General features: G+C 46.5%; 1 protein-coding gene across 1 annotated transcript; it reads left to right on the forward strand.

The window, feature by feature from the left end:
- Positions 1-2,715: 2,715 nt before the first annotated feature.
- On the forward strand, positions 2,716-3,612 carry LOC119921236 (olfactory receptor 5B12-like). Its single transcript, XM_038741570.1, has 3 exons — positions 2,716-2,946; positions 3,015-3,288; positions 3,323-3,612. Exons 1-3 carry the CDS (start codon positions 2,716-2,718, stop codon positions 3,610-3,612), a joined length of 795 nt encoding a protein of 264 aa, XP_038597498.1.
- Positions 3,613-11,331: the final 7,719 nt, after the last annotated feature.

Raw genomic sequence — 11,331 nt, forward strand, 5'->3', positions numbered from 1 at the left:
AGAGGTCGGCGGTGAGACAGACGAGACTGAGGTACAATAAGAAGGTTAGCGTTAGAGGAATGAAGTGTGTGGGCTGGGTTATAGTAGGAGAGTGGCTAGGTGAGGTAGGAGCAAGGAAAGATGAGTAAGTGCTTAAAAGCCAACTCCTCAGTGGTGAGGAAGTTTTGTTTGATGAGGAGGTGGATGAACAACCACTGGAGTTTCTTGAGGAGTGAGGAAAGATGGTCTGAACGTTTTTGATGGAAAATGTTTTGAGCAGCAGGGTGAAGTATGGACTGGACCTCTCCAGAGAAACAGGAGGCAGGAAGGTCAGCGAGGAGGCTGATACAATAATCAAGGTGCGATATGATCAGTGCTTGCATTTATGTGGTAGCAGTTTGGACAGAGAGGAAGGGGAGGATTTTGGTGATGTGAATGAAGAACTGACAAAATTTAGTGAAGACTTGAATATGTAGGTGGAACAGTAGAGTGGATTCAAGGACAATGCCAAGGTTGAGGGCTTGTGAGGCAGGAAGAATGGTGGTGCTGATGACAATGATGGGAAAGTGAGTGGGAGGATAGGGTTTAAGTGGGAAGATAAGAAATTCAGTTTTACCCATATTACGTTTGAGGAGACAGGAGGGCATCCAAGCAGAGATGTCCTGAAGGCACAAGGAAATGTGAGACTGCAGAGAGACAGAGTGATCAAGGCTGGAGATGTAGATTTGGATGTCATCAGCACAGAGGTGACAGTTGAAGCCATGTGAGCGAATGAGTTTTCCAAGGGAGTGGGTGTAGATGGAGAAAAGAAGGGGACCCAGAACTGAACCTTGAGGAAAATCCTCAGTTAGGGGAAGGATGGCAGAAGGGGAGCCCGTGAAAGAGACTGAAAATGAGAGACCAGAGAGATAGGAGAACTAGGATAGGATAATGTCGGTGAAGCCAAGGTTATATAATCTTTCTTGAAGAAGGGATTGATTGACAGTGTCAAAGGCAGCTGAGAGGTTGAGTAGGATTACGATGGAGTAGAGGCCGTTGGATTTGGCAAGAAGGAGAACACTATTGACCTTTGAGAGTGTGGTTTCTGTGGAGTGGAGAGGATGGAAGCCAGATTAGAGGTGGTCAAGGAGAGACTTGGATGAGAGGAACTTGAGGCAGTGGGTGTAGACAGCTCGCTTACGAATTTGGAGAGGAATGGTAGGAGGGAGATGGGATGATAACTGGAGGGAGCCAAAGGGTCAAGGGAGGTTTTTTTTAGGATAGGGAAAGTATGGGCATGTTTAAATAGTGAAGAAGAAACCACTGGAGAGTGAACAGTTGAAGATGGCAGTTAGGGAAGGAAGAAAGGAGGGGTCAAGTGTTTTGATGAAGTGCGAAGGAATGGGGTCAGATGCATCGGTTGGAGAGTGGATTTTGAGATAAGGCAGGAGATTTCCTCAGGAGATAGTGCTGGGAAAAATGGAAGATGAACAAGGGGCAATTCTTCAACTTGAAGAATTCTTGAAGAAGTTGGTTGAATGACTTTTAGCCTAGGCTGGAGAAGGTCAAAGAGTCAAGTGATGGTTTTATTTGGGACTGTGAGGAGAGGTGCACCAGCTTCCCAAGGCCAATTAAGGAGGAAATGAGCTAAGAAAGAGGGCAGGAGAGATTTGGATGAAATCACGATTGCGGTATTTGTTCAACCCTTATTATATGTCAAGCCCTGTATTGAGTGCCTGGTGGATAGAACACAGGCCTGGCAGTCGGAAGGATCCGGACTACAATCCTACTTGTCTGTTGTGTGACCTTGGACGAATCAATTCATTTCTATGTGCCTCAGTTACCTCATTTGTGAAATGGAGATTAAGTCTGTGAGCTCCATGTGGGACAGGAACTGTGTCCAACCTGATTGCCTTGTATCTACGCCAGTGCTTAGTACAGCACCTGACACATAGTAAGAGCTTAGCGAAGTTATTATTATTCATTTATTCATTCATTTAATCGTATTTATTGAGAGCTTACTGTGTGCAGAGCACTGTACTAAGCGCTTGGGAAGTACAATTCAGCAATAGAGACAATCCCAGCCCACACCGAGTTTACAGTCTAGAAGTGGGGAGACAGACAACAAAACAAGCTTTGTTAAGCAATTACTATGTGCCACTTACTGTACTAAGCACTGTGGTATATACAAGATCACCAGATGCCACATGGGACACACATTCTAAGGAGGAGGAAGAACGGGTAGGGAAAGCCCATTTCATAGATGAGGAAGCGGGAACCCAGAAAACTGAAGTGACTTGCCTAAGGTCACTAAGCGGGCAAGTGATAGAACCAGGACTGTGAGCCTGTTGTTAGGTAGGGATTGTCTCTATCTGTTGCTGAATTGTACTTTCCAAGCGCTTAGTACAGTGCTCTGCACGCATTAAGCTCTCAATAACTACGAATGAATGAATGAATGAATGAATGAATGAATGAACCCAGGTCCTCTGACTTCCAGCCCCCGACCTGTTCCTGTACTGGATATTTTTTTTTGTCTTTAGTGTGTTTTTTAAGCACTTACCATGTGCCGGGCATTGTACGAAGCTATGGGGTAGGTTCAAGCTAATAAGACTGTACAGAGTCTCAATCCTCATTTTACAGATGAGGAAACCGAAGCCCAGAGAAGTGAAGCTACTCACCCTCGGTCATCCAGCAGACGAGCGGGATTAGTACCTAGGTCCTTCCTGCCCACGGTCGGATCAAGTTAACCTCCGGGAGATGGCAGAGGGCAACGGGACCAGGGTGACCGGCTTCCTCCTGAAGAGACCTTCGGACCGGCCAGAGATGCGATTTGCGGCCTTCGAAACCGACTACTCGGCCACACTCCTGGCCAACGGTGCCTCCTCGCCCCTCCTCCTCGCCCTCTGCGCCGACCGCCGTCTCCACACGCCCATGTACTTCCTCCTCACCAACCTGTCATTGCCGGACGTCTCCCGCCCCACGGCCGCGGTGCCCAAGATACTGCGGGTCCCTGCCACCGGAGACCGGCGATCTCGTTGGCCGGGTGTGCCCTTCAGCTCTATTTCCTGGTGGCCCCGGCGGGGATGGACGTCTTCCTCCTGGCGGTCACGGCCTCTGACCATCACTGGGACGTCCTCCGCCCTCTCTGCTATGCTGTTCTCATGGGCGGGAGGGTGTGCGTCGCGCTGGCAGCTGGGGCCTGGCCGTCCCGCTTCCTCAAATCCTCCCTGCACGCGTCCTTCACCTTCACGCTGATCATATGCCGCTTGAACCTGGTGGACCAGTACTATTGCGATGTCCCTCCGGTGACAAACCTGTCCCGCTCTGGCAGTGGGCGGGATCAGCGCTTTCTCCATCACTTTAGGCTCCTACGTCCTCGTCGCGACAGCCATCTTGAAGAGCCGCTGGGCCGAAGGGAATCGCCGGGCCTGGTCCACCTGCACCTCCTGCCTGCTGGCCGTCGGCCTCTTCTACGGCCCCGCCATCTTCACCTACATCCGGCAATCTTCCAGTCACTCTCCCGGAAGTGACGGGCTCGTGGGCATGCTTTATAGCATCCTCAACACCCTCATCGACAACCTGAGAAACGAGGAGGTCCTAAGGGAGTTGCTAAGGGAGACGTTAGGCCCGCTAGGATCTCTTCGGCACCCATAGGAGCGTTATGGACTGAGCGCTTGGTAAAACGCAACAGGAGACTCGATCCCTGTGCACGGGGAGCTTACACTCCTCGGAAGCACCGTTGCCTAGTGGAAATCTCACGGAGCAGGGCGCCAGAGGACTTAATTCATTCATTCATTGTCAGTCAATTTTACTTATTGAGCGCTTCTTTTCATTCCTTCATCCATTCAGTTGTGTTTATTGAGTGCTTACTGTGTGCACGGCACTGTATGCAAGGTACTATAAGCACTTGGGAGAGTACAATATAACAGTAAGCAGACCTTTTCCCTGCCCACAACAAGCTCGCAGTGGGTTCTGATCCTGGCTCTGCCACTTACTTGCTGTGTGACCTTGGGTAAGTCACTTCACTTCTCTAGATTGTAGCTCTAGTGTGTAGCTCTAACTGTAAGCTTGTTGTGGGGAAAAAAAACATGCCTGTTTACTGTTAGATCGTACTTTCCCAAGCACTTGGTTCAGTGTTCTGCACATGATGAGAGCTCAATAAATGCGACTGAATGAATTAAATGAACTCTCTATGTCTCAGTTCCTTCATCTGCAAAATGGGGGTACAATACCTGTCCTCTCTCCTACTAGGACTGTGAGTCCCATGTGGGATCTGATCATCTTGTGTATACCCCACTGTTTAGTACCGTTTTTGGCATATAGTAAGCGCTTTAACAATTACTCTAATCAGTGAAACAGATCCAAAAGGGCTGACAGCTGGTGGACCCAGAATAGAGGATTAGAGGGACACTGAATCTGATTTACATGAATGTCTGTCTCCCCCTGTAGTCTGTAAACTTACTGTACTCTCCCAGGTTCTTGGTACAGTGCTCTGCACAGTCAGTGCTCAGTAAATATCACTGCTTGCTTGCTTCCTTGCTTGATAGATATACATAAATATATAGACGAGTATAGAGAAACAGTGTGGCCAAGTGGTTAGAGCACGGGCCTGGAAGTAAGGGGATCTGGATTCTACTCTCAGCTCTACCACTTGTCTGCTTTGTGACCTTGGGCTCGTCACTTCATTTTTCTGTGCTTCAGTTTCTTTTTCTATAAAATGGAGATTCAAATCATGTTGCCCCTTTTACTTCGAACTGAGCCTCATTTGGTCAGGGACTGTGTCTGACCTGATTAGCGTGTATCTACCACAGTGCTTAGTATAGTGCTTGACACAGAGTAAGCACTTAACGAATTCCATAGTGCTGATGCTGCCGATGATATTAATCAATCAATCAATCAATCAATCGTATTTATTGAGCGCTTACTACGTGCAGAGCACTGTACTAAGCGCTTGGGAAGTACAAATTGGCATCACATAGAGACAGTCCCTACCCAACAGTGGGCTCACAGTCTAAAAGGGGGAGACAGAGAACAGAACCAAACATACCAACAAAATAAAATAAGTAGGATAGAAATGTACAAGTAAAATAAATAAGTAAATAAATAAATAGAGTAATAAATATGTACAACCATATATACATATATACAGGTGCTGTGGGGAAGGGAAGGAGGTAAGACGGGGGGATGGAGAGGGGGACGAGGGGGAGAGGAAAGAAGGGGCTCAGTCTGGGAAGGCCTCCTGGAGGAGGTGAGCTCTCAGCAGGGCCTTGAAGGGAGGAAGAGAGCTAGCTTGGCGGATGGGCAGAGGGAGGGCATTCCAGGCCCGGGGGATGACGTGGGCCGGGGGTCGATGGCGGGACAGGCGAGAGCGAGGTACAGTGAGGAGATCAGCGGTGGAGGAGCGGAGGGTGCGGGCTGGGCAGTAGAAGGAGAGAAGGGAGGTGAGGTAGGAGGGGGCGAGGTGATGGACAGCCTTGAAGCCCAGGGTGAGGAGTTTCTGCCTGATGCGCAGATTGATCGGTAGCCATTGGAGGTTTTTGAGGAGGGGAGTAATATGTCCAGAGCGTTTCTGGACAAAGATAATCCGGGCAGCAGCATGAAGTATGGATTGAAGTGGAGAGAGACACGAGGATGGGAGATCAGAGAGAAGGCTAGTGCAGTAGTCCAGACGGGATAGGATGAGAGCTTGAATGAGCAGGGTAGCAGTTTGGATGGAGAGGAAAGGGCGGATCTTGGCAATGTTGCGGAGCTGAGACCGGCAGGTTTTGGTGACGGCTTGGATGTGAGGGGTGAATGAGAGAGCAGAGTCGAGGATGACACCAAGGTTGCGGGCTTGTGAGACGGGAAGGATGGTAGTGCCGTCAACAGAGATGGGAAAGTCAGGGAGAGGACAAGGTTTGGGAGGGAAGACAAGGAGCTCAGTCTTCGACATGTTGAGCTTTAGGTGGCGGGCGGACATCCAGATGGAGATGTCCTGAAGGCAGGAGGAGATGCGAGCCTGGAGGGAGGGGGAGAGAGCAGGGGCAGAGATGTAGATCTGGGTGTCATCAGCGTAGAGATGATAGTTGAAGCCGTGGGAGCGAATGAGGTCACCAAGGGAGTGAGTGTAGATTGAGAACAGAAGGGGACCAAGCACTGAACCTTGGGGAACCCCCACCGTAAGAGGATGGGAGGGGGAGGAGGAGGATGGGAGGGGGAGGAAGAGGATGGGAGGGGGAGGATTAATAGTATTAATTAGTATTAATACTAATACTGCTAGTAATTATATTATGATTATGTGTGAGAATGCAATACTACACACTTCGCTTCTCTGTGCCTCAGCTGCCTCATCTGGAAAACGGGCATGAAGACTTGTGAGCCCCACGTAGGGCAACCTGATTACCTTGTATCTACCCCAGCACTTAGAACAGCTCTTGGCATATAGTGACCGCTTAACAAATGCCATTATTATTATTATGATTATTATTACGAGTTTTGCTAATCTCTTATGTACCCTCCCCAGCATTTAGTACATTGTCTAGCACTCAGTAGGTCTGTGATAGAATTAAAAGAGCAAAATTGATTGCACGTTATCTCCTTTTGGCCTGTAAACTTCTTGAGGGCTGCGTCAAGTGTCTTGTACTCTTCCAAGTATTTATGAATTACTATTCATTCAATCGTATTTATTGAGTGATTGCTGTGTGCAGAGCACTGTAATGAGGGCTATTGTCGTATGTGCTTCAAGGATTTGAAGCAGTACGGTCTAGTGGAAAGAGCATGAGTCTGGGAGTGAGAGGATTTGGGTTCTAATCCCGGCTCCTCCCTTTGTCTACTGCGTGATCTCGGGCTAGTCGCTTGACTTTTCCCTGCCTCAGCCTCCTTGTAAAATGGGGATTCCATCCCTGTTCTCCCTCTCCTCTACACAAAGAAGCCAGTTGAATTCTCTGTGCCTCGGTTAACTTATCTGTAAAATGGGGATTAAGACCACGAGCTCCATGTGGGACACGGACTGTTTCCTATCCGATTATCTTGCATCTACCCCAGAGTTCAGTACAGTGCCTGGCATGTGGTAGGTGTTTAACGTATACCATAAAATAAGCAGAAAAATGAAATAGACTGTGAGGCCACTGTGGGACAGAAAATGTATCCGACCCGATTTAGTTGTATCTACCCCTCTGTTTAGTACCAATATCATAATAATAATAACAATTGTAAAGTACTTAGTACAGGGTTAGCACTCAGTAGGTGCTCAATAAATGCCATCAAGTGATCAATTGTGTATTTTGACTTTGGTAGTTCCAGACAGCACAAAAATGACTAGCACAGAGAGCTGGTTTCCCTGGAGGATTGTGGGAAAAATTTACCACACTTAGGGAAGGTTGAAATCCTGATTCAATGCTTTTTTTTCAAAGTGGTATTTGCTGAATGCTTGCTATTTGCCAGGCACTGTACTAAGCGCTGGGGTAGGTATACGTTAATCAGGTTGGAACAGTCCATGCCCACATAAGGCCCACAGTGAATTTAACAGTCTAGAGGGGGAGACTGATAAGCCTTTAGTTCAGTTCTCTGTCCAGAGAAGGAATTCAATCAATTCAATAATTTGATTGATACATATGTATGTATATGTTTATTGTAATATTTATTCTTATATATACTTACACATTCAATATTTTATTCAACCATTTCATCCTGACACATTTCCTGTTAAATACTCATTTTTCCTTCATCTTTTATTCTTTTAAATTCTTTTGATCTCTTCCCCCATTGAATTGTAAGCTCCTTGAGGGCAAGGCACTGCATCTGTTGCTTCTCTTGAACACTTCTCAGTGCTTAGTACTTACTGCTGAATGCTTAGTACAGTACAGAACTCAATGCTTAGCTCAGTACTAAGGACCCAGTTGGTTCTGATAAACATCGCTGATTGATTAATTGGATAGGGAAAAAAACAGCTAGAAACCAAGCTTGTCCTGTATCGATGTTTGGAGAATGGCCACCCTAGTGTGTGTGTATACATTTATGGATGCATATGTATGTGTGAGAGTGTAGGTAATAATAATAATAATAATAATAATAATGATAATAATAATAATAATAATAATAATAATAATAATAATAGCATATGTTAAACGCTTACTATGTGCCAAGCACTGTTCTAAGTGCCGGGGGAGATACAAGGTAATCAGGTTGTCCCACGTGGGGCTCACGGTCTTCATCTCCATTTTACAGATGAGGGAACTGAGGCACGGAGAAGTTAAGTGACTTGCCCCAAGTCGCACAGCTGACAAGTGGCAGAGCCGGGATTAGAACCTACGACCTCTGACTCCCAAGCCTAGTCTCGTTCCACTAAGCCAAGACTGCTTCCTCCGTATAAGTGTGAGATTATATGTCTGTATATGTATTCATGTATGCGTGAGTGTAGTCAGGTGTATTTGCGAGTGTGCATGCATATATAGGTATAAATGCACATGCACGCATGTCCATCTACGTGTGGGTGTATGTTGGCACATATGCATATGTATGCTTATATATCTGTGCACATGCATACATGCACAAATTCATTCAATCATATTTCATTCAATTATATTTCATGCAGTCATATTTATTGAGCACTTACTGTGCGGAGAGCACTGTACTAAGCGCTTGGGAGAGGACAATTCAGCAAGACATACAATCCCTACCCCAAAACAGGTTCACGGTGTAGAAGGGGGGAGGCAGATATGGAAACAAGTAAACAGGCATCATTAGCATCAGTATAAATGAATAGAATTATAGATATATACACATCATGTATATAATGCATATTATGTATAAAAATGTGTGCTTGTGGATGTGTGTATAAGTCACTTCACTTCTCTGTACCTCAGTTACCTCAACTGCAAAATGAGGATTAAGACTGTGAGCCCCACGTGGGACAACCTGATTACTTGGTATCTACCCCAGTGCTTAGAACAGTGCTTGGCACAAAGTAAGTGCTTAACAAATACTATTATTATTATTATTATTATTATTATTATTATTATTATTATTATTATTATTATTTGCACACATACATGGGTGGATGCATACATATGCATATATGTGCACCACCAACATGTATGTGTGTGAGCCTGTGTGTGTGTGTGTGTGTGTGTGTGTGTGTGTGTGTGTGTGTGTGTGTGTGTGTGTGTGAGTATGGGGCTATGCACATACAGATATAAATGTTAATGTATGTATATGTGTATATTTGTGTGTGTTTCCCATAACCTCGTCCATCGCATTTTAATGGAGCCTCAAGGCTTGGACGAGAATCCATCTCCTCAACTGAGGAAAACTGTCCAAAGAGGCTTTGTCTGAGAGCTGAGAGCCTGGCTTTGCTACAATCAGGAGTGAAACTGGCTGATTTCCCCAGCCGACTCCAACCTCGGCCTCCTCTCCGCTGGGACCGTGCCTGAGGTCACTCCTAGGACACGGCGGAGACGGGGGGAGAGGGTGTCAGCATCCTCCGCCCTCCGCCTAGGTTCTCCTGGTAACCCTTCCTCCCTCCCTCCCTCCCAGCAGCCCAACAGCCACCAGAAGCATATCTGTTGCTCTGACACTTGGCTCTCCCAGGCTAAAACAAGCTTGGTGGAAATTAGTAACCAAGCGTTGCCCATTGCAGGGAGTCTTTCATGGACTCGTTAAAAGTGCAACGTGTGGAGTGCTTCAAAAAGTTATTAATAAGATGCAAGATGGTGGATCTCCTAACGAGGTCTCAGGGACCTACCAGCTAGACGGAGCATTCGGCAGAGGCCACCCGGGGTTAAGGGAAACGAAGAAAGGAGATGGCAGCTGCCAGAAAAATTTAGCCCTGCTCCCGAGAGGAAACTCAAGTCACATGGAAGCCCGGTTCTCACGGAGTGAGGAGGGAGAGGCGGGGGAAATGAACAGCGAATGCGAAAGAATGCTGGACTTTTTTTCTGATTCCTTCGCGGGCCTGCTTCCCACCTGCCCCTCTAAATTCCTCAGATCGCTGGACCCTGTTGGCACCCTCTAGGCTAGCAGGAGGGATTTTATTTTCTCCTAGAGTGGATCCACCCCCAGCTCACACCCCGACTGAGAGGTGGAGGAGAAGTGTGAGAATCAACGTGGTCTAGTGGCTAGAGCCCGGGCCTGAGAGTCGGAAGGACCTAGGTTCTAATTCTGCCTGCTCCTCTTGTATGACCTTGGGCAAGTCACATCTCTGTGCCTCAGTCCCCTCATCTCTAAAATGGGGATTAGGACGGGGCCCAACCTGATTAGCCTGTATCTACCCCAGTGCTTAGTACAGTACCTGGTACATAGTAAGTGTTAACAGTGACTACCAACTCTGTTATGCTGTACTCTCCAAAATGTTTAGTTCAGAATTCTGCACACAGTAAACACTCAATAAATTACATTGATTGATTGTTTTACTGACTGATTATCCTTTGTGATACTGTCATATGTGACTTTACCAATCCTAGACTAATCTAGGACTGAAAGAAATGAGATATGGGTTTGAGAATCGGCACTTCTATTTTTGGCTGTGTGGCTATTGGAAAGCCCCTTAACTTATCTGTGCCTCTGTTTCCTCATCGGTAAAATTGGGGATACAATACCCGTTTTCCCTCCCTCTTAGAATATTAGTCCTGGGACTGAGTCCAACTAGTTTATCTTGTAACAATCTCAGCACTTACAGCACGATGCTGGGTCCATAAATAACAGCGTTATAAAAATTGCATAGGCATATGGGCCGAGGAAAGGAAAAAAGTATAAAAGTGCCAAGACGTGTTGGAAGGAAATGTTGGGAGTTAATCTGAGACGTCTTCCTGGAGGAGATGGGTTTTTATTTAGGAAGCCTTGGAAATTGAATCAACTGTGTCCAGTTCTCTTCTGTGGTATTAAAGGTATTTATTAAGTGCCCAGTGTGGGCAAGAATAAAAATAATAATAATAATGATGGCATTTGTTAAGCGCTTACGATAGGCGAAGCACTAGTCTAAGCGCTGGGGGTGATATAAGGTGATCAGGTTGTCCCACGTGGGGTTCACAGTCTTAATCCCCATTTTACAAATGAGGTAACTGAGGCACAGAGAAGTTATGTGACTTGCCCAAAGTCACACAGCTGACAAGTGGCTGAGTCGGGATTAGAACACATGACCTCTGTCTCCCAAGCCCGTGCTCTTTCAATTGAGCAACGCTACTTCTAGGGCTGCTTCTAGGGCAATGCACTATATTAAGTGATTGGGAAAGTTCAACAGGAAGCAAAGCTATTTGTGTTTCGTTACCTCGGGAGAGTCACTACACTGCTCAGGGTCTCATTTTCCTCATCTGTAAAATGGAGATTTAATACCTGTTCTCCCCTCGAGACTGTGAGCTCATTGTGGGCAGGGAATTTGTCTACCAACTCTGTTATACT

Source organism: Tachyglossus aculeatus (genome assembly GCF_015852505.1).
Source record: "Tachyglossus aculeatus isolate mTacAcu1 chromosome 12 unlocalized genomic scaffold, mTacAcu1.pri SUPER_6_unloc_2, whole genome shotgun sequence".
Taxonomy (NCBI): domain Eukaryota; kingdom Metazoa; phylum Chordata; class Mammalia; order Monotremata; family Tachyglossidae; genus Tachyglossus; species Tachyglossus aculeatus.

Excerpts from the sequence above, each read along its gene's own strand:
- LOC119921236 (XM_038741570.1), top strand. The coding sequence starts at position 2,716 with ATGGCAGAGGGCAACGGGACCAGGGTGACCGGCTTCCTCCTGAAGAGA. Across the intron at positions 2,947-3,014 it reads TCTCCCGCCCCACGGCCGCG|CTCTATTTCCTGGTGGCCCC; the intron begins GTGCCCAAGATA and ends TGTGCCCTTCAG. Across the intron at positions 3,289-3,322 it reads AAACCTGTCCCGCTCTGGCA|GCTCCTACGTCCTCGTCGCG; the intron begins GTGGGCGGGATC and ends CCATCACTTTAG.